Source organism: Diceros bicornis, chromosome 5 (genome assembly GCF_020826845.1).
Source record: "Diceros bicornis minor isolate mBicDic1 chromosome 5, mDicBic1.mat.cur, whole genome shotgun sequence".
In the NCBI taxonomy this organism is placed as follows: domain Eukaryota; kingdom Metazoa; phylum Chordata; class Mammalia; order Perissodactyla; family Rhinocerotidae; genus Diceros; species Diceros bicornis.
Window position 1 is genome coordinate 382698 of NC_080744.1, and position 26358 is coordinate 409055.

Genomic DNA, 26358 nt, shown 5'->3' on the forward strand with positions numbered 1-26358 from the left:
GTCCACCTAGCTTTACGCAAAAATGGCCAGCCTCTTAGGATATTTCCCCTTTAAAAGACTTACTGTTGCAACTTGGTTATAAAATGCTCACCCACTGTCCCTCCCACACCTCCCCTCACAGGAAGAAAGTAAATACAGCCTCATAAAGGACTTGACAATCAGAATCTGGACCCTAAGGAACATTCACTGCAAAAAAATGGAAAAGGAATTGGCCATTAGAAGTTCCTGGACACGTAAGATGGACATTTTCAGTGCAAAAAGACTAAGTGTATTTTGTGAAGAGTTTATACCTCAATCTATACTACTGTATTTTTAAAAACAAAGTTATTGCAACTTTAAAAAAAGTAATAGAATTTTGTTGCTTATTAAAGCAACTTTTTATAAACATATCATATTTAAAAGGTCAAATTCATTCAATTAAGAACCAATTAAGAGAATGTTAAGACAATACATCTGATGTTTGCTATGGATTTCCTCTGGTCAAGAAATTAAAGCACATGTGATCACTATAAAAATACAACCCTAAAGAGCATAAACCTTGACATAGAGAAGGCTACGCAGAACTGATGGGAAAGAACAAGTCTATTTACAGTTCCCGACAAAAGTTCTCTTTTTACCTCTGCATCAGTGCATTTCTATTTATATTAAAAGGTGCTAGAATGTTTCAGTTTGTATTTTCTGATCCTGTTTAAGTCCCTTCATAGAATTACCCACAGAAATTACTACATTTATAAATACCAAAGATGTAACAGTTCTCATTTTCTAGATTACTCCAATAAAATATTCTAAGTTTTCCTACAACCTGAGGATCAGTATTGTCTCTATAACAAAGTTGGGGTTGGCAAGAACCTTAACCACAAAGGAGGAAGCAAATTAATTATACAGATACATGAACATAACAGAGTCAAAAAGAAAATCTAGTTTCCCAAACTTTATTAAAGAAAAAGCAATGATGGTAAATCTCTAGAACACAGTCAATTTTCTGGGATTCTTCCCTTGAAAACGACATTTGATTTCCAAACACATGCCAGAGTGTACATGGTTCCCAAGTGTACTAAGTAGGTGAGAAGCTGAAATCCTAAAAACATTCATCTTCCCACTTTCCCCAGTCTGTGGTCTGTCTTTGGATCGGCAATAATCGCCTGCACAGCTACTATGGCTTCATTAATCTTTGTCTGCAGCTCTCTGAGCTCTTCTATATGCAGCAATCGCAGAATCTGAGCAGCTTCATTAAGAACTGCATCTGTTTTATAAGAAACACTGCATTAATCAATAATTTTTGTATTTAAGACCATTACTCATTTCCCCCAATAGTCACCAAATCTCTAAAAATAGCTTGAATTAAAACAATCACTTACCTCCTGTGTCAAAACCAAGAATATGCTTGTCTAAAGCCACAGGCAAGCCCTTGAAAAAAAAGGACAAAATGTTCTACAGTTAAGAATTACATTCTGGGGCCGGCCGGTGGCGCAAGCGGTTGGGTGCGCGTGCACCGACGCACCGCTTGTTGAGCCGTGCTGTGGCGGCGTCCCATATAAAGTGGAGGAAGATGGTCACGGATGTTAGCTCAGGGCCAATCTTCCTCAAGGAAAAAGGGGAGATTGGCATCGGATGTTAGCTCAGGGCTGGTCCTCCTCACAAAAAAACAAAAAAAAATTACATTCTTTTCTCACCTGAAACTGAAAAGCAGCTAGCTGTTATTTTTCTTTTTTTGTGAAGAGGACTAGCCTTGAGCTAACATCCGATGCCAATCCTCCTCTTTTTGCTGAGGAAGACTGACCCTGGGCTAACATCCTGCCCATCTTTATATGGGACGCCGCCACAGCATGGCTTGACAGGCGGGTGCGTCCGTGCGCACCCAGGATCCGAACCTGAGAACCCCAGGCCATTGCAGCAGAGCGCACACACTTAACCGCTGCACCACCAGGCCGGCCCCCCTAGCTGTTGTTATTTTGACCCTTTTCGCTGCAGTGGCAAAGGGACTGAGAATTTTTCTCTTTAAATCTGCCTTTTGATGAGTGAGTTTTCTCCCACCACGACCAGCCAAGAAAGCACGGCCTTTTCGTGCAGTGGGAGCAAGTTCCATGCCCAGCTGTCCTGTGAGGCCCGGCGGGAGTGTGAGGGACAGTGGATACAGAAGGAGCGGGGCGGGGCTGCTATGCCCCTTCAGCAACAGGAGGCAGCAGTGAGCAGGCACATGGAACAGGACTGCTTTTAACATCACTTTCCTCAAGCAAGTGTATTTCTGAGCACACTGTCTTTAAAAACTGCACACGTCTACTAAAATATGCAAGTTTACCAGATTATCTATATATAATTTAACTTTCAATAGTTCATTTGGAAGTTACTTTGAAACAGTCTGGGAAAATGAACAGAATCGAAACCACTTAACGGACTAGTCAGCAGCTACACACAGATTTACCAAAGATGGCGGCTATGACGATGCCAAACGATCAAATAAAACGAGGACAGGCAGTGTAGACTTTCTGCTCGTTATACTGTAAAATCATTATCAGTAAAACACAGTCACTATCTATACTTCCAATGTCACAAATGCTAAGCTGTTGCTACTTTATTCTTGCCCAATCTATTAACGCAAATCCAGCTCAACGCCACCTGCTTTACAACACCAATAATAAACATGGGACGCAGAGACGCGGGGATGAAAACTCAGTGAGCTGAGTGGCTTTCTGTCAGTCTGGTTCCCCTTTGTCTGCCAACAGACCACCGAGGAACGGCTGCCCTGAAGATGACCGCATGCCCCAAAGGCAAGACAGGAACGGTTACAAACAACAACTCTCAAAGCTAAAAACTCCTCCACTGCATTATTCTAGCATGGTATCGTTTGAGATGACACTAAAATGAAGTATTATGTGGAGCACTGAAAATAAACTCCACTGTACTTTGCAAACAAGAGCAGAGAGACTTGGCTATGCCCTTATTTGCACTGCCTTCCAAACCAAGGCACAGTTTTGCTGAGTGAATGAATGATTTTATTATGCCAGAACAACTGACTGTCTGTTCTATAGTGTGAGTGAAATAAACTGATCTTTAATCCAATTTCCAGTAGCCTGATTCATACATAATTAATAAGCCAATAAGAACCTCTAAAAGAAACTGAGTGTCTTTCAGGGACTACACTGCCCTGGCAGTAATAACCTTTTAACACAGCTGGGCCCCGCTAAAGATAGGGTCAGAGGACAAAAGACTCTGGGGAGGTGGGGAGAGGGGGAAAGGTGGACCGGAGCCCAGAATGGTGGCTGTGCCCAAGGCATTCGTGGGGACATCCACAAGGCAGGGGCATGGCGGGGGGGTGCTCTATCAGACACCTGCAGCTGCGAACCCCTGAGGACATTCTCTGCACTGTCCCAGAGTCAATGAGGCTTGAGAGACATCTGGATTTCTGGAACAGTTCATCAGAAAATATCCCAGAATTATGAAAGGAAAGATAGTTATGGTGTATCGTTTTCTCAGCCTACAAAGCAGGCCTGAAGCTGGCAGTTTCAGTCACCTGTACCCTCACACTAATACAGCTTCTAACTCCATCACCTGGCCAATCAACCGGCTCATGCAGACCTCCACACATGGACCCTGTCTCCATCCACCCTAAGGGCACAGGTGATCAACCGGCTCATGTAGACCTCCACACGTGGACCTTGTCCTCATCCACCCTAAGGGCACAGGTGATCAACTGGCTCATGTAGACCTCCACACATGGACCCTGTGTCCATCCACCCTAAGGGCACAGGTGATCAACTGGCTCATGCAGACCTCCACACATGGACCCTGTCTCCATCCACCCTAAGGGCACAGGTGATCAACTGGCTCATGTAGACCTCCACAAGGACCTCGTCCCCATTCACTGTAAGGCCACAGGGTGATCAACTGGCTCACACAGACCTCCACATGGACACTGTCCCCATCCCCCTAAGGGCACAGGCTCTTGAATCAGACTGCTGGAGCTCAACCACTTATCAATTAGGTGACCTCAGGCAAGTTACTCTCTCATGTTTTACGCTAGGAAATAGAACAAAATGAGAAGAGATTTCTCTGAAGAAACAAAGGGGCGAGGACTGAATTTAGGTCAAAAAAGAAAATCAGTAACAAAAAGAAGGTTTGTCCTGTTTTCCAGCAATTAGTCAAAATAACCCACTAAACTTCACAAGGGTAAATTCTTTTAAGTAAACTTCAGCTGGTACCTGCAGTGGTTTGTACTGCTAGACTGTAGATGCGCTAATGCTAGCTTCTCCAAGGTACGAAGTGAGATAAACATGAAGTTCATTTCTCACTCAAAAATGACTGGCTATGATTTGCTTAAGAACCAAGTTCAATCCCACTGAACTAAGCTATCCTTTCTCTGGGCAGTTCTAACATAAAATGGATATCTTAAGCAGATACATGGCAATACCAGAAGAAACTTTCATTAATAATTCATTTAGAATTTCTAATACATACCTCTTTTGTTTGATTTGCTTTAGCAACCGCATCCTGTGTCAGGCGCTCCTGGACCAAAATGCGAATTGCCTAAGAAACACAAAAATATTGTTTTTACTTTTTACTGGCTGCTATCACCTTTTCTTCTCTGATTCTAGAGAATAAGGATGCCCAGTCTGATGAAGTTAGAATGACTTAGTTCATTAACAAACTCCCCAATAAATTAAAAAATGAAAAACAAAACTGCTATTGTAATGAAAGTTTTCACTTTTAATATTTAATAATGTGGAATGATGCTCACAAGAAATAAAAACATTCTTTGAATAGGTAATTCGTGTGCATGGTAAAAAATTGTAAAAATAAAGGATACATGGTAAAAAGTAGGTCTCCTTCCTACCCAAGCCTGAGCCACCCCTCCAGAAGACCACCGTGATCACAGATCCTGTGTATCCCTATAAGGACTCTACTACAAACATGCTCGGGCGTACAAGTGCACACACGTGCAATCTTTGACACAAAGGTAGCATATCATACACCGTCCTTGCTTTTTTTCGCTTATAGTAAAATGTTTTCAGATCTTTCATAGAACACTGTTTTCTTCATCACATAGCATCTTACTACGGCAGACACAAGTGCATGCTACACTTGAAAAGAATAATTGGACCATTCTTTTACAGTGATTACAAATGTATTAAACAGTCCTGTTGCCAAGCAGTTAATATACTGATTCTCACACCTGGTAAACCTGTGAAGACGTTTTCCACGATGTCATGTATTGTTTGAAGGCTTCTTAAAATAATTCAAAGGACAAACAAAGAGCTAGGATAGAATTTTATAAAGCTTTTGATTATAGCTAATTTATTCTTTTTCTCAGTGAGTTTTTAAAGTCTAATGAAAGCACCCCAAATATGCTAGCACTGTCTTATTTCTCCTCTCACTCAGTCTATGATTAAAGCTGACATGACCACTGCAGAACTGTTCCAAAGCAATTTATGTAATTGCTTGAGTAAGGAACAAGCCTTTGAAAGAGGTAAATTTCAATAAAAACAACTTTTTGTCTCTTGGCATCCAATCTGAGTTAAGAAAATCCGAGTTAACATTCAGACTCAGCCTAGAGAACTGTAATAATCTAGGAATAGCATACATATAATTCTAAAAAGTAGAATAAACTATGGCTTAATCTCTTACGAGAAGAGTGAAATTTATTTATTCAATTTACTGCAAAGTAATTTACATGCACAAGGTGTAGGCGAAAGCTCTTTAATTTCTCATAAAATCAGTAACTTCCCAGTCTGGCATCTCAAGCAGCACCCCGGCAGGGACACTGTGCTGGCCCCCAGCCCCTGCACTATCAGTCTCTCAGCGTCCATCTCCTCAGTGCAAGTATGTTCTTCCTCTCAGACCACTGGGCTCCTGAAGTGGAGGTAGGAGCCGAGGGGCCCATCTAGGATGGGGACTTGGAGGACAGAAATGTTCATTCCTCAAAGAGCTTTTGGAGCGTATATTCTTGACCAAATTCACCATTACTAACTCGGCATTTTCCACTCCCATAATGAATATAGAGCACGTTACAAAGACTTACTAAACAGAGGTGGGTGACACAGGAAGGATGGAACACAAGGTCAGAGTGCCCAGATTAAAACCCTGGCTCTACCACTTTCTGTGTCATCTTGGACATTATTTACCTACGAAGTCTCAGTTTCTTCATCTACGTACATATTCTAAAAAGATTAGCCTCTCCCTCTAGGATTGCGGGAGGACTGAATGAGCTCCTCTCTGCAAAGGACTCAGCACACAGCAGACACTGTGACAGCAGTTGTTATCAGACAATCTCAAACAGATGAAACCACGCAATCTCCTTTACGTCCCACATTCCTCCACATTGCAGTCATTCAACCATAAATTTAAATATTAAACGTAGTTTTTAAAAGTGAAGAGTTTTTCTCTTATATATACATAGAGAGAGAGTTTCTGTCAAGAACTAAGAACATGAAGCTGACCTTGAGCATCACCAGGTAATCGTCATGACGCTGAATCTGAAGGAGGTTAGCCAAAGCCATGACGCCAGCCTTAAAATCAGGATTATTTACTACAAAAGATTAAATTTGGAAATTTACAGCTCTGCAAGCATATAATTACAGACGTACATATAAACTTACAAAAAACATTTTTAGTTTTCCAGTAACAACAAATCTCTTACTTTTTAAAACTGCTGCTGACAGGAGTGGTGTAGGGGCACCAGCAGCCAGGTGAATTAATTAGATCAGTGATTTTCCCACTAATCAGCCAAACTAGACAACCCAATAAATAACTAAATTAACTCACATTAGGTTTGTCCTATGACTTTCTCTGCAAGGCCCATTTATGCAGCACTTTTAATTAACATTTATTCCCAAAGCTACTAACTTTAACACACAGTCCTTCAGCGGACAGTCTCCCCAGAGCTTGTTCTCCTGGCAGCAGCTCCCGAGTGTCCAGGCAGCTTATGAATTCATAAGGGGACTCGTCAATCACAGGTCACAGTGACACAGGCAGTGAAAGGATATTTAACATATTACCATATAAGTAATCAGAATCGTGCTTTTAAAAGGAGAATTACTTTTTAAAGACATCTCAGACCTAATGAAAAATTTTACCACTTGTCTCATAGTGTCATTAGATTAAAAAATATTTTACACACCAGGATGGCAAACCACCACCACCATGATTAAATACAAATCAAAACCCCCAAGTTACTATGAGCAGATCAAAGAATAGCACTTTAACACTTAGATATTCACCTACAAGAGGGAGAAAGCATATCGTAACTGACAATAAAAACATCAACGCAAACGCTATCTACATGAAGCACTATTAATTTACCAAAACCCAGACTTCATTATAGGAAGTAAAACACCAAAAATGTTGATGATAGTTTTTATGCATTTATATACTTACCATCCAAATTGATCAACGGCTCTGCATTTTTAGCTGCATTGTCAGCATTTTTTGTATTATCAGGTACTAAGTCCTTGTACTTTTCAGCTGTAAAATTGGCAAAAAATACAATTTGTACAACTGCAATTTAAAGTAAAACAACATTGCTTATTTACTGAATTTAACTGAGCCAAACTGATTATAAGCATAAGACAACTCATCCAACGAAAATTACATTCCGCTATAAAAAACTTAACAAAAGACAATGTGATTGTAGTTTTTAATTAAGCTAAAATGACTACCGGAATACCCGACACAAATATCTTTTCATTTACATTTCTAAAAGTAAAACATTTCAAAGACTATCTAAATTTTAGGAGAGAAAGTCTGCTTTTACAGCTTCCTCTGAAACTTGGTTAGGGTAGATGGGAGGAGGGTAAATAGAGGTTGAGATTAAATACCAACTCACTAAAAAGATTCTCCCCAAATCTTCTTTTGAATGCTGTAGATGGACTCTAAAAACCTTGCTTTCTAAAAAAATCAGCACTTCAAATACACCATCATATACAAACCCAAACTTATTTTATGGAGAATTGAAATTCAGAATTCAAAAGATTTTATTACTTTCACCTGAAAGATACTTAATAACACTTAAAAAGACTTTACAAATAAAAATATTTAATAATTCACTAAACTTAATACCCAAAATGCCATCTTTGGCTATAGTGCTTATATGATTTGCTAATGAAACAAAAGGGAAAATAAAAGCATTAAAATTTAAGTTACAGGAGTTAGCTTAAAGGAGCTCCACTGGTCCAATCTGCCATAGTGTAAACACCACGATACACAGCACAAGGACTACGACCCACTGAGTGAAGTAAGACCATGTTCCCAGACTGATTTAAACTCACAAACAAACTGCAAAGAGGGGAAAGCTCCCCCTCACACAGAAAGCTAACAAGTCAATGCAGAAGAAAGGATGGAATTGGAAAACCACCTTTTGGCAATCATCATCAACATAATAACTGACTCAGGTGACAATCATCAAACGGATGCCAAAGTTAGAGGTCAAGTCTGAGGGGTAAAAACATATGACATCATCTCAGGTATCTCCCCACAAGACTGCACTGACTATGAAGGGGAGATGGTGACTACACCGTGGAGAAGGCTTAAGCGAGTGAGGGGGAGCACGACCATGATGGGGCACAGCAGCTACACACACCTCCCGACACAATGCACTCACAGGAACACAACACCACTTCTGCGCCGTCTTAACCAAAGCACAAACCCTGAATGTGATCACGAGGAAATGTCACACACACCCAAACTGAGGGACGGTCTACAAAATGAACGTCAGTGTCACGAAGCGAAACAAAGACTATCTGTCCCGATTACAGGAGCCTGAAGAGACACAACAACTGAACGCAGCGCATGGGCCAGGATGGCTGTGTTCTGTTTGTTCGTTTTGCTATAAAGAAAATTAGTGAGGCAACTGGTGAAATGTGAACACCATCTAAAATAACAGGACTGAACCACAGCTAACGTCCTGATTTTGGTAACTGTGCCGTAGTTAACGTGAGACAATGTCGTTTTTTAGCAAATGTGCACTGAAGTACTTAAGGGTCAAAGAGAATCATCCACAACTTACTATCAAACGGTTTAGGAAAAACTACATATAGTATATGTATGTATAGAAAGAGAAGGATAAGGCAAATGAAGTAAATGTCAACATCTGCAGAATCTAGGTATGTGAAATTCTTCGTACTATTCTTACAACTCTTCTGTGAAACTGAAATTATGTCAAAAAAGTTAAAAGAAAAAATTTAAGTCAGATTTTAATCACCTTAATTGACAAGCTAGCAAAAGGCTTTAAAAAATGTTAAGGCACAAATAATAAAAATTCACAATGGTTTCATCAAATAAGAATAAAAGTTATAAATAACTTAAAAGAACGCAATATTAATATAAAACCACAAAAGAACAACAGCGCCTCCTACTGATAAGGGACAGTATTACTTTAACCCTTTTCCAAAAAAGTCTGTTCTTGCAATTCTGAATTTTAAGATTACACAAAAACTTGTTTTCTAGTTTAGACTTTTAATACACTTTTGATACAATTTACTTTTCAGCTATAATACAACTAAAGTTCCAAATAAAATTCAACTATAATTTTTCAATATCGAAAAATTTACTACATTTCAGATACAAACTCAGTCTTTTTTTTTTTTTTTTTGGTGAGGAAGATCAGCCCTGAGCTAACATCCATGCTAACCCTCCTCCTTATTTTTGCTGAGGAAGACCGGCCCTGAGCTAACATCTATTGCCAATCCTCCTCCTTTTTTTCCCCCAAAGCCCCAGTAGATAGTTGTATGTCATAGGTGCACATCCTTCTAGTTGCTGTATGTGGGACGCGGCCTCAGCATGGCCGGAGAAGCGGTGCGTTGGTGTGCGCCTGGGATCTGAACCCGGGCTTCCAGCAGCGGAACGCGCACACTTAAGCGCCACGCCACGGGGCCGGCCCCAAACTCAGTCTTTTTGATTCATTAAGAAAGACCCTGCTACCCTGAGCAACAACTGTACTGAAGATCACAGACATCTGGAGACACTCGCAGTCACATGACACCCCCCGTTCCTGGTACCCAGGGAGCCTAAGTGGAAGTCTTATAAAAATGGGACAAATGTAGTAAACAAGGGTAAGACAAATAAATGGAGGTGTGACTACAAGTTTATCTGGGAAGAGCTGAAAAGCCCTTTTGAAAAGCTGGAGAACACTTTGTTGCAAATCAACTATCAGAGTTCCTACCACCTCAGAACAAATCAAGACTTTGCTAAAGGCCCTAAAAATAAACTAATGCTATCAAGTGCTATTTTCTAAAGGCATTTATTTTCTAAACGAAGAAAATCACAAGTATTTTCTTTTTAAACCAAAATTGAAAGCAAAGAAAAATTCTTCAGGTTTTGCTTAAGATTTCTGCCATAAGGCTTCTGAAATTTAAGTCTGAGGAACCAGCAAAAAACAGCTGGCTGATGCTCCGTATCACTATACGTGAATATTCTTATACGGCATTCACCACACATTTATGACAGTTGATAAGCACATCTACCGTATGCAAGATACTACGTCAGTACTGCAGCAGAGAGAATCATGACTGGCCCCCCACCCAAAGATGTCCATATCCCAATACCGGGAACCTAGGAATATGCTACCTTACATGGCAAAAGGGTGTTGGCAGATGCGACTAAACTCAGGACCTTGAAATGGGGACTTAGCTTCTCTTATCCAGGTGAGCCCAACGTAATCACAGCATCTTTATAAGAGGGAGGCAGGAGGATCAGAGTCAGAGAAGATGTGACAACGGAAGCAAAGTCACCGAGAGACTCGAAGACGCTATGCTGCCAGATTTGAAGATAAAGGGGCCAGAGTCGAGGAATGCAGGCAGCCTTTCTAGAAGGTGGAAAAGACAAACAGATCGTCCCCTAGGGCCTCCAAAAGGAACCAGCCCTCCTGACAAACTGACTTTAGCCCAGTAAGACAGATGTGGACTTCTAACCCCCAAAACTATAACATAATTTATTGTGTTTTAAGTCACTGAGTTGTATAATTTGTTACAGCAGCAACAGGAAACCAAGAGGATTAGGAACAAGCCGAGTATCAGCTTACAATGCAGTGGGGTAAATAAGACACAAGCAAGTGCAAAGCAGTGAATGCCTTAAAAGGTACAGAGTTAAATGCTATGAAAGTTCAGAAGGAAATATTGCTGCTAGGTGGCACCTGACCTGAATCTGTAAGGATGTGTAGGATTTAGATGTGTAGAGACAGACTCAGACAGCTTATCAGCCAAGGGGAAAGCGTAAGCAAAGAAAAGGAGGGGAGAAAAACAAGGATGCAAACAGGAAACAGCGTGACTCTAGTATGGCTGGCACGTCAAGTATGTGAATACTCTGGACGCCAGTTATCAAAGGCCTTGAATACCAGGCTAAGGAGCCTGGAGTTCCTTCTGTAGAAACTGGGAAAACAAGGGTATTTCTGAGCCTGTAACAGGAGCTGTTCTGTGGAAAGGAAGTGTAACATTCTAAAACATTTATGTTTCAAAAAGTTACCTCAGGGGGCCATGTGGATGAGGAAGAGGGTGATGCTAACGGGAGACTAGTCTGAAGGACACCACAGCAATCTCAGCAAAAGTGACAAGAGCCTGAATTAGGGCGAGAGCAGTGGGAATGGAGAAGATAAAACAGACACGGGAAGAGATGGATGGGGATAGGACGGGAGGGACAGGCAGAAGCCCAAGATACCAAAAAGGCTTCCAAAGCAAACGACTAAGAAGCTTGAAACAGACAGTCCCATGAAAGAGAACAGCATAAACGCAGGGGTGGAGGTGAGATAAGATAGTGGGATCTTGCATTTAGACGTTGGCAGTCCTTTCAAAACGAAATGCTCTAGTGAGAGGAAACTGGAGTTTAGCAGAAAAATTTTTTTTACTATAGATACCAATATTCAAACACTTCCAACACAAGTATCTGTAAAAAACATTAAACACAAGTAATAAATACATTTTGACCTACAGTGCATATAAGCATTAGATGTATGTTTCAGTCTCTTGTAAAATTCCCTGCTGCATCCAACACTCTGAAATCCTATCAATTCAGGGACACGAACAATTTAACCTGAAAAGCTAAGGCGCAGACTGAAAGACGGCAAATTCACCAAAGTAACGTTACTGTGTGGGAAGATGCTCAATTAGCCCTCTGCAGAAAACACCATTCCCAGGTTCTAAAGGAAAAACCTAAGCATCGGTGAAAGACAGTACTTCCAATATCTTACGATAATAGGGAGACTCTAATTTTAGAAAGAAAATTCTTTCCTAGACAATTTGGGAGTTGGGGGTGGGAGCTGGACCCAGTAGAACGGTTACAAACAAAAAGTAATTTTTAAATGGATGCTGAAAAGGGAGGTGATGATGTACAAAACTTAAAATGAACCAAAGGTAAAACCTAAGACAAAGAAACACAAACCCGTTCTTTCCCACCATTCCTTTCCCTCTCTTGAAAACACACATTCCCCACAAAACGTACCATTATCTCCATATTCAAGTCTGACAGCTAAACCAAGAAGCCAGTCAATTGCTTCCTGTCGATCTTGAATCTTGAAAGGACAGTTAACATCTCTGAGATACTGTGAGGAAAAAAAATCTAGTTTCATTATTACTATAAAGTCACAGAATAAAAAAATGGTAGAGTTGAATGAGACCTCCGTTTGGAACTCTAAGGATTTCTTCTAACATTTACATCACTAAACTTTTGATGTAATTGTATAACCCCAAGGAAGGGAACATTTCAGAGTACCACTTAAGTAAAAAAATGAACTATTTCCAGCATGCTTTTCAAAATTTTTACTTTTGCAGATTCCAAGGTAGGGCACCATGGACCTAGAACAACTTCCTCATCTTAGAGAAAACTGCGGCCCAGAGGTTAACATCTGCCAACGTTACACAACCTAGATCTGGGGCCAGAACCCAAACTTTCTGATCCAGGTCTTTTTTTTTGTGAGGAGATCAGCCCTGTGCTAACATCTGCCAATCCTCCTCTTTTTTTGCTGAGGAAGACTGGCCCTGGGCTAACATCTGTGCCCATCTTCCTCCACTTTATATGCGACGCCACCACAGCATGGCTTGCCAAGCAGTGCGTCGGTGCGCGCCCGGGATCCGAACTGGCGAACCCCGGGCCGCCACAGCAGAGCGCACGCACTTAACTGCTTGCGCCACCGGGCCGGCCCCTCTGATCCAGGTCTTAACACACAGAGAGCAATTAAATAAAAAAAAGACTTTAAGAAGGAGGACACACAACTGAACCAATTATCACCTGAACCTTAGCTTTTGTGTTGTGGAAATACCACTGAACACAGCAAGCATGCGACACATATGTAGACTGGAACCAGGCATTTTATTTTATTTTATTTTTTTATTTATTTTTTGTGTGTGTGAGGAAGACCAGCCCTGAGCTAACATCTGATGCCAATCCTCCTCTTTTTGCTGAGGAAGACTGGCCCTGGGCTAACATCCGTGCCCATCGTCCTCTACTTTACACAGGACGCCGCCACAGCATGGCTTAACAAGCGGTGCGTCGATGCGCACCTGGGGTTCTGAACCGGCGAACCCCAGGCCACTGCAGTGGAGCAAACACACTTAACCGCTTGCGCCACTGGGTCGGCCCCCAGGCATTTTAAATAAATGTCAGAAGCTGCATATCCAAATTGAGTACTGCCCTTCACATGAGTCTCTTAGGAGCTTAAAATCTAATTCCATCAACAATACTATTACTCAAAACTTCTGCAACTCCTTTTTGGAAATAAGTAATAAATCAGCACTTTTTAGCCATAACTAATTTTCTAACCAAAAATTGTTATCCCCTTGCTTTAAAAAAAAACACCTCATACACAAGATTTGGTCATGATGCAAAAAGCAAATCCACCTTCAAAGTATAAAAACTGTCAATATTAAAGATATTCAAAAATGTCTCAAGATCAAAGTTCTGGGGCCGGCCCCGTGGCTTAGTGGTTAAGTGCGCGCACTCCACTACTGGCGGCCCGGGTTCGGATCTGAGGTGCGCACCGACGCACCGCTTCTCCGGCCATGCTGACGCCGCATCCCACATACAGCGACTAGAAGGATGTGCAACTATGACATACAACTATCTACTGGGGCTTTGGGGAACTAAAGGAGGAGGATTGGCAATAGATGTTAGCTCAGAGCCAGTCTTCCTCAGCAAAAAGAGGGGGATTAACATGGATGTTAGCTCAGGACTGATCTTCCTCACAAAAAAAAAAAAAAAAAGGAAGAAAGAAAAGATCTACAAGTTCTTCCAGAGGAAGTTCCAAATACGCTTTAGGAGATGCATCACCCTTCCAGGAGTCCACCTTGCAGGAGAGCACCTGTCTGGACGCTAAGTTCCAGTATCTCCACACATCCTACTCAACTGTCACTTCTGAGTGTTTTTCATCAGACGATTTTTTACATTCTTCACACATGCTTCTACGTGTGGAACTTTACGTTGTCTTGTAGACATGAATGGGCCATAAGATGTGATACAAATATAAAATCCTAACAATACATTTCAAAGTCTTTAGAAGCCTATCAAAAATTTCAACAACACTTTTTAATAGCAAAGGCAAACACTCCAGTAGTAGCAGTAGTGGCAGCAGATGCGGTGGAAGTAATAAGCACATAGCACGGGCCAGGTGCCTCTGTGCACAGGAGCACATCCCTCAGGAACAGCACACGTGACCCCATGAGGCAGGCACCACTGTCACCCCACTCACTGAGGGTAACACTGAGACACAGAAGGGTTAATACACTTTCCTGTGCTCACAGAGCTAGTGTGTGACTTACACAATTCCCTAATTCATAAAATCTCTGACTCTAAGGAGAAAGTTAGCTACCTAACCACTTTGCTCCAGCAAATGAAATTTAGTCACTTTTCATATTTTTAAAAGAAAATATCTTACTTATCAAAGTAACACAGCCAATGAAAATGTCTAATGTAAATAATGATACTGTAAAATGTGATTTTTATTCTAATTTGAAAATAACTTTTTCTGCAAAAGTGTTCCTAAAATTAAACTAAGTCAATGGGAAAATTGTTCTGGCCACAAAAATAAGATATACATACATGCCTTTTTAGGATCATTTCTATTGGACACAATAAGGGACATCCGTCTATGTTAAATGTAAGCATAAACAAGACATCACCTTAATTCCCAACGGTGCCAATAACGTCCTATTTTAATATAATACTGTAAGCGTATTACTACTACACTTTTATTCTAATGTAAAAATTCTGATTTGGGCCATTTTTACCATTTATAGAATATATGTCACTGTTTAAGAAACCTCACAGTGTTTCCATACAAAACTATTTCTTCTAATTCTGACAGCTTGGTAGGAAGACATAATATAATCTGCTTTAAAAACAAAACAAACATGCTAACAAAATGTTAAATCCCTGAAATCCAGCTTTCCTAACACTGATCGTTATTATTTTTATTTATTTTCAAAGAACAAAGTAACGTTAATCTTGTCTTGATGTAACTTTCAGAGAAGCCCTCTGTACTTTTACCCCACGTTCCAGTTCATTACCTTTTCAAAGAACTTGGGCCAGTCACTGCTGTGGATGTTTCTTAAACTACCTCTGTCTTCAATTTTGTAGTGTCTGATTTTCTGGTCTTCAAGCCAAACAATAAAGTTTCTAAATTCTGTTTCATCTGCAACAAAAATATCACAGAAATCACTAGAAGCACTAGATAAAACACTTCCTTCTCCACAAATAAATGGTCTTGTGGGATTTTTTTTAACTCCAAAACAAGAAGTTAATCGAGCTGCTCGAAGTAGGAGCGGAAAGCGCAGACCGTGGTCGAACAGATTGAGAATGTTCTGTTCACACGCCGGCCCGAACTCCAGGTCCGACTCCAGAGCCCTGGGGGGCGTGAACTCGGGAGACTCCGAGTCTTCTCCTGGGGCCTGGGGTCACATCGGGCCGCAGGCCGTCACGAGGGTGAAGTGAACTCAACAGGGATCAAGAGGGTCGGGCAGGCAGCTCTGCCATCCGGGCGTCAGTCACAGTGCTGCGGCCGCGGAGGGGCGGGGGGCGCCCCTTACAGCGAAGTAATAACGAGCGCGGGAAGCCAGACGGAGGCAGACCCGCTGTCCCGGCCGCCCCCGCTCCCGCGGGCCACACCCGTCTCACAGGCGGAACGACGGGGCTGCAGCCCGGACCCAGGCTCCGCCGCCGCCGGCCCCTCGGTCAGCCCGGCGGCGAGGCAGAGCAGGCCGCGCCGCACACGGCAGCTCCGCCACGAGTGCCGACCCGCGGTCTGAGCGTGCGGGCCCGTCCGCGCGGGCGGCACTCCGGGGACGGCGGGGCGCGCCCGCGGGCCTCCCGACGCGCACACCGGCCGCCCCGGTCCCACGGGGCGGAGGGCGCGGCCTCGTGCGGGCCCCGCTCCAGGGGCCGGCACTCCGGGACGGCGGGGAGGACGCGGGGAGGGGCGCGGGCGGCCCCACACGTCCCCCAGGCCCGGGGCCCGGAACGGCGCGGCTGGGTGGGGAGCGGCGGTGCGGGCGTCGCGGTTGGGGACCGGGCTGGGGGCCGGGCTCACCCCTGCAGTTGAAGCCCGCGGGGTTGTGGTAGTCCAGCGCCGTCAGCTTGCGCCGGAACATGGTGCCGCTGCGCTCGGGGCCCGGGTCCGCCGGGACGGGGACGGAGGGCGCGCAGGCGCCGGCGACGCGGCCGGGGGGCGGGCCGGCGCAGGTCGCTCCGGAGGGACAGCGGCCTCCGCCAATCGTAGCGCAGGAACGGCGGCCGCCGCGGAGGACCGCCAATCGCGGCCCGAGTCGGGGAGGCGGGGCCACGTCGGGCACGTCGACGCTCAAACAAACTTTATTGTCAGCTTCCCGGTCGTACAGGAACAGACGGCGCCCGGGAAGCGAGGCCGTGTGTGTCTGCCTGCGGGCCCGGCGTGGGGGGCCGTCCCACCCGCGGGTCCGGGCACACGCCCGCGCTCACCGTCGCCTCCTCGTCAGCAGCAGCCCTCTCTGCGGACACGGCCCAGCCTCACCGCGTCCCGGAGCGCCCACCCCTCCGCCCGCGGGCGGCGTCCCTGCTCCCCCCGCGTCTCCGCGGACTCGGCGACCGGCTCTCCCGGGGCGGGTTCTCCCCGTCCGTACCCCGCGCACACGCACGCACCCACACTCACGTGTGCACACAGACACTCACGTTTACACACGCGCACGCGCACAGCAGCGGTCCCGCCGCTCGGGCTCGGGAGCCCGTCCCTGACGTTTGAACTCTCAGTCTCCAGTGGCTCCCTTGGCCTTCTGGAAGAATCCGAGCTCCTGCTGTTTGAGGCCCTTCCTGACCCCGGGGACGGCGGTGGGCGGCAGACCGCCCGTCCCGCGGAGTGGGAGAGGCTGGCGCGGAGGACGGACGACAGACACACAGACGAGGGTGGCTGTGGCCGGGGACGGGGCCTCGTCCGAGGCGAGAGCACGGAAAGGCCGGGGCTGGAGGAGGGGGACGGGGAAGCCCCCTCGCCGCGCTGCGGGGCTGCTGAGGGTCCGGGGGTCAGCCGCCCTGCACCTGAGGCTGCGCGTCACTCCGTTACCGGGGTTGCACACGTGAGTGAGGGGTCTCCAGGAGGTTTCCGTAGAATAGCAAAAGCGCGCGTGAAGGAACACTTCCAGTCGAGTCGGAAAGCGCAGAGTCGTGAGAAGTCCGGTGTGCGGGTCAGGACGGCCTCGGGGAGGCGCTCCGAGACCCTCGGTGTCTCCAGTGAGAGGCTTACGAGAAGCGAGGAGACCGCTCCAGGAGCGGCTGGCATCGGACAAAATCTGGGCAAGGCCGCAGCCGTGGTCGCAGAGCGGGGCGTCTGCTGGTTGTCTAAGTAATGGAGTACCAGCCAGAACGTAAGGAGAAAAATGACCCAGTCGAGGAAGCGAAGTAATGAGGGAATGCTTACATGCAATTGCAGATAATGCATTTCTTTCAAAAGTGGGGAAAGGCAGGTCTTAAAATTTGCTTTCTGGAATTGACCCTTTAGTCCAGAAACTAAGTTGTTTGCTCCTCATATCGGCTCTCTGTTTCAGGGCCCTAAGTTGTCATCGGCTTGAAACTGTCTTTGGTCACCAGCCCTGGCCACCCCAGGTGGGAAGGTTGGATAGGGGCCCACCAGACTTGAGCAGGGGATAAAGCTAATTTTGGAAAAGAAGTATATAGCAGGTTATAAGCATTCAACCTCTTTTTATTTGAAAACCTTTTTGTCTTTTATTTCTGCATTTGAAGGAGTCTTTTGGCCTATCTTGAATGAAGTGTCCAACAGGAGGTGAATCTCTGTGCACTTCAAGAACAGAAAACCAACTTTTATTATCAGATGACCTGAACTCCAGTTGAATAGTTGATCAGAAGTTTGCTAGGTCATTGCTCCATCTGTTTAATAATTCAGCCTGGTTGTTAAGTGTTCTCTGCGTGCCAGGCCGTTTTCTAGGCGCTCTAGATGCATCTGTGAACTTAGACACAAAAACCAAGCCCTCGGAGAGCTTGCCATCTGGCAGGGGAAGACAGTCTAGTTATAAATAAGTTATTTAGAAGGTATCAATCCTATGGGAAAATGATAAGACAGTCAGGTGACTAAGGAGTGGAGGTGGGGGCAGTGGGAAATGGCGCAGGATGGTCAGGTTGGGCCTCACTGAGAAGGGGAAACGTGGAGCCTTGAAGGAGGTCGGGAGTTAGCCACGTGAGTAAATGGGGAAGACAGTTGTAAGTAGAGCACTCAGTGCAAACGAGAGAGAAGAACGGTTTATATATTTGTAAATAGTTGAGAAACCAAAAGAACGACGGGGGACACGTTCTGAGAACCGTGTCATGAGGTGATTTCATTGTTGTGCAAACATCACAGCGTGTGCTTACACAAACCTAGATGGTACAGCCTGCTCCACACCTAGGCTATACAGTACTAGTCTTATGGGACCACCATTGTATATGTGGTCCATCATTGACAGAAACGTCATGATGTGGCACATAACAGTATTTCATGACATGTGGAAATCATATGAAATTCACATTTCTGTGTCCATAAATAAAATGGTATTGGAACACAGCCACACCCATTTGCTTACTGGCTGCTTTGGTGCAAGTTTGAGGACAGATTTGAATAGTTGCCACAGAGACCATATGGCCCACAAAGCCTAAAATATTTGTACAAATTTATATGGTTTCAGAAATGCAGAGATGGCAATTTCAACATTAGTACCAGGCCAACTTGTGTTCAACTAAGACAAGTTAGAGATATAGGTTGCTCTTTGAAGGTTGTTTTCACAACTTGCAACATGTTTTAAAGTCTTAGCAGTTTTACCAGGCCCCTCTGTTCAAATTATTCTTCCAAAAGACAGTGAACAGAACAAATTGGTAACACCTAGGAATATCTACAAAAGTCCCTGTTGCAGAGGAAAACAAGTTTGATATACTAATGAATGTTATCAAGTTAACGCCCTGTTAAATCAGACCTTTTCTAACAAGTTGTGAATGCAGAGAGGTCTTTCTTCTTCAGAGGCTCCTGGGAGAGAACATCTCCTTCATCTCTTTCTGAGACTCTTTGTTCATTATGAAGATTTGCTTTTCTTTTATTGTTTTTTCAAGTTAGGCTCTGGAATTTCATGACTTGGCATGAAAAGGCAGCAGAGCTCAATTTTAATGGTAGAAATTAAATAGGAAGGAGTAGGAACGTTCTCAGTCACACAAGGAGCATGAAGCATTCGCCTTCCTCCTTGACCCTGCAGGGGGAAGCAGACAGTGAAAATGACACAGAGACAATGGAACCACGAGATGGAGAAAGGCGGTTCCTGGGAGTGTCTCTCCAGGGCTGGATCCAGCTCTTCAGATATGTCATGAGCCTATACGTTGTTGTTGGTGCTGAGCCAGGGAGGGTTGGGGTTTCGTCACTTAGCGCTGAAACAGCCCTAACACGAGGACGGATTCCAGAGAGAGTTCAAAGAAATGATCCACAGAGGTGGTGGAAGGCAGCATGGATGAAAAGGAGATGGAAGGCTTCAGGGTGGCCTCGGGGAAGGCACACGTCAGAGGTCTGAGGAAGAGTGGGTGCAGGCACAGAAACAGGTGCATGGGTAGACATGAACCCCCTGGGAAGATAAAGGGTCAAGTTCGGGACCTGCTGAGTTTGAGGTGATGGTAGATGTAGCCCATGAAGGAAACCAGAATATGTCACTCCAAAATATGCCTCTTTGACATAAAAATTATTTTGAGCTGAAGGCAATTAAGCAGTGGCAACGCAGGAAAAGCCCCCCCTTTTTTGCCTAAAGTCAGGATGTAAAGTCTCCTTTCACTGGAGACAGACTCTTATCAGCCCAGAGACAACAGAGGAGTCTGCACACAATCCTTACTCCCCTGCCTTCCTCCCATGTATCTACCTGCCTACAGGTTGCTGCCCTCGGAAGACTAAAGCCGCTCTGTCCTGTCATTTCTCTGCAATGTATTGTTCTTTGTGGAAGATGCTCTATGGGCTGGGTTCTAAGCCTCCATTTTGAGTTACTTTTGGTTCAGCTTTCTCTGTGTGATGTGCACTGATTGCGTTAATAGACTTTTTCTCTTGTTAATCTCTCTGTTACAGGGTCTCAGCCAAGAACTCAGAAAGGTGGAGGGCAGATTATGTCCCCTCTCCTACAGCCACAGACACTCCTGAGATTCAGGGATGAGCTGGAGCCACTGGTCCAGACTGAAGATGTCAGTTGAGGAGTCGTCAGCATAGAGCTGTAGTTGAGCCATCAGGATGAGCTCTCTGGAAGCCCTGGGAAGAAGAGAGGGCTGAGGACTGCATTGTAGGAAAACCCGGTGTTCGTACCAAGTGCAAGGAGGAAGAGTCACGGAAAAGCAACTTTCACTAGAAAAGTGGTTGGAGGGATGCAGAGAACAAGGAATACATCCTCGTGTCCCAAAAGGCCCAGAGGAGAGGGAGGAGAGAGGCAGGGGTGGGGTGGGGCGACAGAGATCAACATTTGGGTGATGTTTCCACTAAAAATTGTAGAAAAGCCACCTCTGAATGCTTGAAAGTGGGGAATGAAGAAGGCAGACATCATACCCTCACAGGTTAACCAGCATACCTTCAAGGTTAGTTTGCTTTCCGGACCTCCTGTGGACACTCCCCCTTCCCTCTCGGTTGTGACCAGAAACCAGGCAAGGAAAGGGTTAATGAAAATCTGATCCATAACTAAACACTGTCAAATGTTTTCCAGACAAGGAGAAAACTAAGTGCGCTGCTTTTCAGAAGCTGATGTCCTGGTTTCTGCAGATGTCACCATCCTACAGTGAAACTGAGATGGATCCCTGCAAGCTGCTCCAGCTCTGAGTGTCCAGGAGTTACCTTGGACCTGGTAGGTACCGGGATGCTGCATTGAGCTTGGCGTGTAATGGCCTGCATTGCACCCTGATTGGCCAGTTGTTACACAGCTGTAACACATCTTCTGCACTCCGGAGTATAAAACGTCCACCTATACTGAGCCAGGGCAGAGGGCACTGCTTTGGGAGCTATCCTGGTGTTTTCCATTGCTTGTGCAAGCAATAAACCTTTTTCTTCACCCACTTCAGCCCTGGTTGTGCTTTTCTGCTCCACATTCCCCAGGAGACAGACCCACTGAGTTTGGTTACACAGTGGACCCCCAGGCAGATCTGAGGTGTGTCTGAGGCGCCCACAAGCCTGGGCCATCACTTTGTTCGCATTTCTGAGAACGGGTCATCCTCCAGGATGCCAGGAGTCGGGCAGGGTCCAGGAAGTCAGGTTGCTCAGAGGACCTCTGAGCGTCCTGTAGGGGCATCGTCCTGCCCGATGGGCTCCAGCTGCAGGCTTCACTTTGGAGCCAGACTGCCCAGGGGCCCTGCCTGCAAACCACAGCCCTGGATCTCAGCCTGCTGTTTACTGAACCTCTGAATCTCAAGTTCATGTGCCTGATGCACAGTAAGCCAAACACTGAGACATCCGTGCTTGGAGCTAGAGAAAGGTTTATTTGAGTTGGCCAAGAGAAGGTGGGAGCAGGAGTTCTCTCAAAATCACCTTAACAAGAGAAGGAGGGTTTTGTAGAGCTACGGGTTGTGGCAGGAGGGGTTTCAGAGAAACAAGAGAGTAATCCGTGTTTCTTTCACTGCTGATGAGCCCCTGGGCAATCTGACTTCTGGGTGTCGGGCAGCTGGGGGCTGGTTATCTGGTGGTCCTTGAAGGCATTCTCTTTCTTCTGTAAAACAAGCTCATAAATCCTCATGACCCTTGAGTCACTCCTCAGGTTAAACAGGAAAACAGCAAATTGACAAGATTAACTTCTTTTCATAACAAGGTTGAAAGGTAATCTTATTGAATATCTACAGTAACCCTCAGGTACCTGGCTTCAGTGCAAGCTGTGCAGAAGGTGGGGGACAGTGAACTCCTCCAGATTTGCCCTGATCCCACACTCGCTCTCAGAGTGAGGACCTTTTAAAACCAGTAAACAGTTAGCCATTGATGATTTGGTAGCTAGTAACTAAAGTACTGATTTTCAAGTACTGATTATAGCTTTTAGTTGTTCCCCTGCCCATTGTTAATGACATCTCCCTGGATCCTGGGTCACCATGGTAATGGGTGTTTGAGCTGTTTTCAGGAATTAGAACCCCTTGTCCACTTCAGGCCGGCTGAGATCACCAACCTATGAACCAGGCCTGCGCAGGTGCCCAGTAAGTGACCTTTTGACATCAAGAGGCTGAAAACTCCACACTCAGATCATGCTAACACCATTTTGTGAACATGTGTCTGATGAAAAGGCATGAAGTCTGACTATGCCTGCGCGGATCCTCAATTACCTCACCTCTCCTCACCTCCAATCATCTATCTCCACACTGCAGACCACCTTGCCCTGCTACCCCATAAGTACCCCCAAGTCCCCATTATCAGGGAGGCAGATTTGAGACTCATTCTCCGGTTTCCTCACTTGGCTGTGTTGTGATTGTGGGAGATCGGGATTTGGCCACCCTGAAATCTATCTCTTTACCTTGGTTGTTTTCTCTGAGGACATTTGACCTCCCCCACTAACTGCCTAAAGAATTTGACATGGTAGCTCCTTCCTGGAATAGATCTATCATGATGGCTGTAAAGATAACGTAGGGTAAATGTTACAATAGGAAAGGCACCAACAAGCCCCTCTTATCAGAAGTTCTGTCTCTCTGGCCACATTCTCTGGATGACCCTGTGAAGAGTTGCCAGACAATCATTTACATTTATAAGGGAAATCTCCATTTGTAAAGGTATCTCCCTCTCTGTTTGGAGAAGAGAGGGGGATGAGCTCATTTCTAGTGACTTGTCAATGTGGAAGGTGAGGCCTTGAGCTACATAATAAACCTTACTCTTGTTTACTGTGCTTTAGTGGTAATCTCCTGTAACTGACTCCCCCGACCCCCAAAATCCTCCTTTGTCATTGGCTGAAAATGATATTTAAGACGAGAATTTCTGCTATTGTGTTGAGAAACGCAGTGTCCCTGCTTTCTCCCATGTATACATGTTATTAAACTTGGTATTATTTTCTCCTGCTAACCTGTCTTGTTGATTATTTGGCCAGCCATAAGAACCTTAAGGGAAAGGGCAGAGGGAGATTCTCCCTCTTCCCCCGACATGATTAAACCCTCTCTCTGCTGCAATCTCGTCGTCTCAGCGTTTGGCTTTCCAGGCAATGGGAAAAAACTAGCCTGGTTCAGTAACACTTTTAAGTAAAATTCTATTTTGATGCAGGAACACAAGATTCTCTACCTTCTGCTTCAAAGTCTCACAGAACTATTCTGTGCTCAAATGACATGCACAGTCCCAGGCAGCTCACAATGCATCAGTTTTGGAGGAAGTCAGACCTGGGCAAGGGTGGAGAACATTCATTCTGTCAAGAGACTCTCACATGTTGGGGTATATGGGCTAACTATTTGGGTTCCAACTGATTTGGGTTGAAGTAAAGAAGCCTGACTTATGGCCTATCAAACATACATTGTACATCTGCTTTAACCATTCAAGTAAAGAATGCCCTTGCAAGATAAGAATGTAGACTTCCCCTCCTACACCCTATTGGTAACTCCTATTGGTAATGCCCATATTAGTCCCATTCCTGCCATCAGGGTCATGTTGACCTGCTAATTTGCAACTAAATACCTCTTTGTAACGTTGAAAATGTATCCTGGGTGTGTTTAACATATGTTCTTTGTTCTAAGAAGATGCAAGACTGTACTGAAAACCATGCTTCTCCAGAACGCTTTCTTCCTTTCTGGAAAAGGCCTTCCCGGATTATAATCCTCACCCTGGCTCCAGTAAAACTCAGCTTATTTCTCTTATCTATAGAATGGCTATTGGTTATTTTACCTCGACAATTTGTTCATTCATTCAGCAGATATTTGTCTGTTATGTATGATGCTAGACACTTGGGATATAATGATGATAAAGACAGAACTGATCCTCACCTTCCTGGGGTTTACAGCCCAACAGGCAGACAGAAAACAACAGTAACGAGGCAAAGAAGATAGAGATGAACAGAAAGGGGCCTACTTTACATAGGGCAGTCAGAGGAGGCCTCTCGGAGGAGGTGACATTCAGGCTGAGTCATAAAATATGAGCTGTTACTGGATGTCCAAATGAGGGAAAGGGCAGAGAAACCAGGGTGAGCACAAAATAACCAATAACCATTCTATAGATGAGAGAGACAAGGTGAGTTTACTTGAGCCAGAGTGAGGATTATAACCCGGGAAAGCCTTAGAAAGTGTTCCGGAGAAGCATGGTTTTCAGTACAGTCTTATATCTTTCTAGAACAAAGAACATTAAACACACCCAGGATACATTTTCATCAAAATTTCAAAGAGGTATTCAGTTGTAAATTAGCAGGTCATGGAGACCTGATATCAGGAAAGGGACTAATCCGGGCGTTACCAATAGGGCGTTACCAATAGGGCGTTACCAATAGGGCGTAGGAGGGGAAGTGTGCGTTCTTATCTTAAGAGAGTGCATTCTTCACTTTAATGGTTAAGCAGACGTACAATGTATGTTCGATAGGCCATAAGTCAGGCTTTTTAGTTGAAGGCAAATCAGTTTTGAACCCGAATAGTTACCCCATATACCTCAATATGTGAGAATCTCTTGCCAGCCCTTTGGTGGGAAGGGCGAGATGCTGTGGAAGGGAGGGAACACCAGAGTGTTAGGAGGGCGGCGAGCAAGGGGTGGTGGGTGTCAGTGAGGAGGGCGTGACTGTGGGGAAGGGCAGGCGACAAGATTCTCTCCTGGGTCAAACTCTGGCCAGCCCCCTCTGAGCCCTCTCCTCCGCCAGGCCTCAACCTTGGCCTGTAAAGACTTGAAGGACACTAACCTCACCTCTGACAGCTCAGGTGCCTCCCCAGGATGAGCCCAGCCCCCCACAGTGCCAGCCTGGGGACGCTCAAGGCTGCCAGAAAAACTCACCGTTTGTCCAGCCAACACCAGAGGATGGGCCTGAGGATCTCAGTCTCTCAGGGAGGGTAGAGTCCTAACTGACAGCTGCCAGGGGCACACACAGCAGGCCTAAGCCAGGCCTAATTGCCTCTACACTGATGGCCCTCTGCACTTTTTCACTTCCCTGACCACAGGAAGCCCCATCTACCCTGCTCCCTCCTCCCTCATTCGCCCGTTCAGCTCTACAAATCTGGGTTCAGTTTGGTTCACGATGGACTCTCTTTACCGCTGCAGAAGTTGTTACTGAGCTGTATCTGTCCTTCCCACTGTAACTAGTGCCCAGCTGTGCCTGTGACACACGTCAGCAGGGCTTGGAGGCCATGGAGAGAAGTCTGGCTTTCTTCTAAGTGCAAGAGAAAGCCATCGACGGCTTTAAACAGGGGTGAGGAGCTGTGACTTGGATGTTAAGATCCTCCCGGCTACCGTGTGGAGAGAGTGCTGCCGATAAAGGGGGAGGAGCGGAGGGGCTGGTCGGGAGGCTGCACAGCGGTCAGGTGAGCAGCCACGGGGTTCGTCAGAGCTGTGCACACCATCTGCATATTCTGAGGTCCACGAGGGGATTGGCCACTGCCAACTGCCCTTTACCCTCTTTTCAGTCGTCCCTGTAGGCGACTAGAGTCATCCCTGCGGACCGTCCACCTCACACCTCCCGTTCATCGCTGGCATTGCCAGACGGGCTGGAGAGCCGCATGGATGAATACATCCCCAGGCTGAGAGCACGCCTTGGAAAGAGAGGAGAAGCGGCTGCCCTCAGTCAGGACACATTCCCAGCTCCGCGTTGTGACCCTTAGTTCAGACAGACGTTCCTGTTGTCCAGTGAGGTGCTGGCCCCGACCTGTCCTGGGCTCAAGGGAAGCACAGTAGTTTCACTGTACACGTTTTCTTTTACAAAGCACCCTGGAAAATGTTGTACTTGTGCTACTACATTGGGGTCTCCTAATAAAGAGGAAAATTTTTGCTTTTTGCACTCA

General features: G+C 45.3%; 3 protein-coding genes across 3 annotated transcripts in view; 2 read left to right on the forward strand and 1 right to left on the reverse strand.

Moving 5' to 3' along the window:
* The window catches only part of NID2 (nidogen 2), a 51125-nt gene extending 50102 nt beyond the window's left edge, over window positions 1-1023 (forward strand). The window contains 1 exon segment of the mRNA XM_058540556.1: window positions 122-1023. Coding sequence (XP_058396539.1) covers window positions 122-132 — 11 coding nt within the window. The 3' untranslated portion in view covers window positions 133-1023.
* RTRAF (RNA transcription, translation and transport factor) lies at window positions 917-16605 on the reverse strand. Its single transcript, XM_058540558.1, has 8 exons — window positions 16502-16605; window positions 15483-15607; window positions 12424-12523; window positions 7372-7458; window positions 6435-6523; window positions 4456-4524; window positions 1359-1407; window positions 917-1243 (listed from the first exon to the last, which is right to left on the reverse strand). Exons 1-8 carry the CDS (start codon window positions 16560-16562, stop codon window positions 1089-1091), a joined length of 735 nt encoding a protein of 244 aa, XP_058396541.1. The 5' UTR covers window positions 16563-16605; the 3' UTR covers window positions 917-1088.
* Window positions 16561-26358, forward strand: LOC131405252 (uncharacterized). The gene is made up of 4 exons (XM_058540344.1): window positions 16561-16586; window positions 16691-20732; window positions 20939-21284; window positions 25984-26358. Exons 1-2 carry the CDS (start codon window positions 16561-16563, stop codon window positions 17787-17789), a joined length of 1125 nt encoding a protein of 374 aa, XP_058396327.1. The 3' UTR covers window positions 17790-20732; window positions 20939-21284; window positions 25984-26358.

Bases quoted from the DNA above. Each gene is read 5' to 3' on its own strand.
- LOC131405252 (XM_058540344.1), top strand. From the start codon at position 16,561: ATGGTGCCGCTGCGCTCGGGGCCCGG. The intron at 16,587-16,690 runs GTCCGCCGGGAC...CGCCAATCGTAG, and splicing joins CCGCTGCGCTCGGGGCCCGG to CGCAGGAACGGCGGCCGCCG.
- RTRAF (XM_058540558.1), bottom strand. From the start codon at position 16,562: ATGTTCCGGCGCAAGCTGACGGCGCTGGACTACCACAACCCCGCGGGC. The intron at 12,524-15,482 runs GTAATGAACTGG...TTTTCCTCACAG, and splicing joins GGCCCAAGTTCTTTGAAAAG to TATCTCAGAGATGTTAACTG. The intron at 4,525-6,434 runs GTCAGCTTCATG...TGTGTTTCTTAG, and splicing joins ATTACCTGGTGATGCTCAAG to GCAATTCGCATTTTGGTCCA.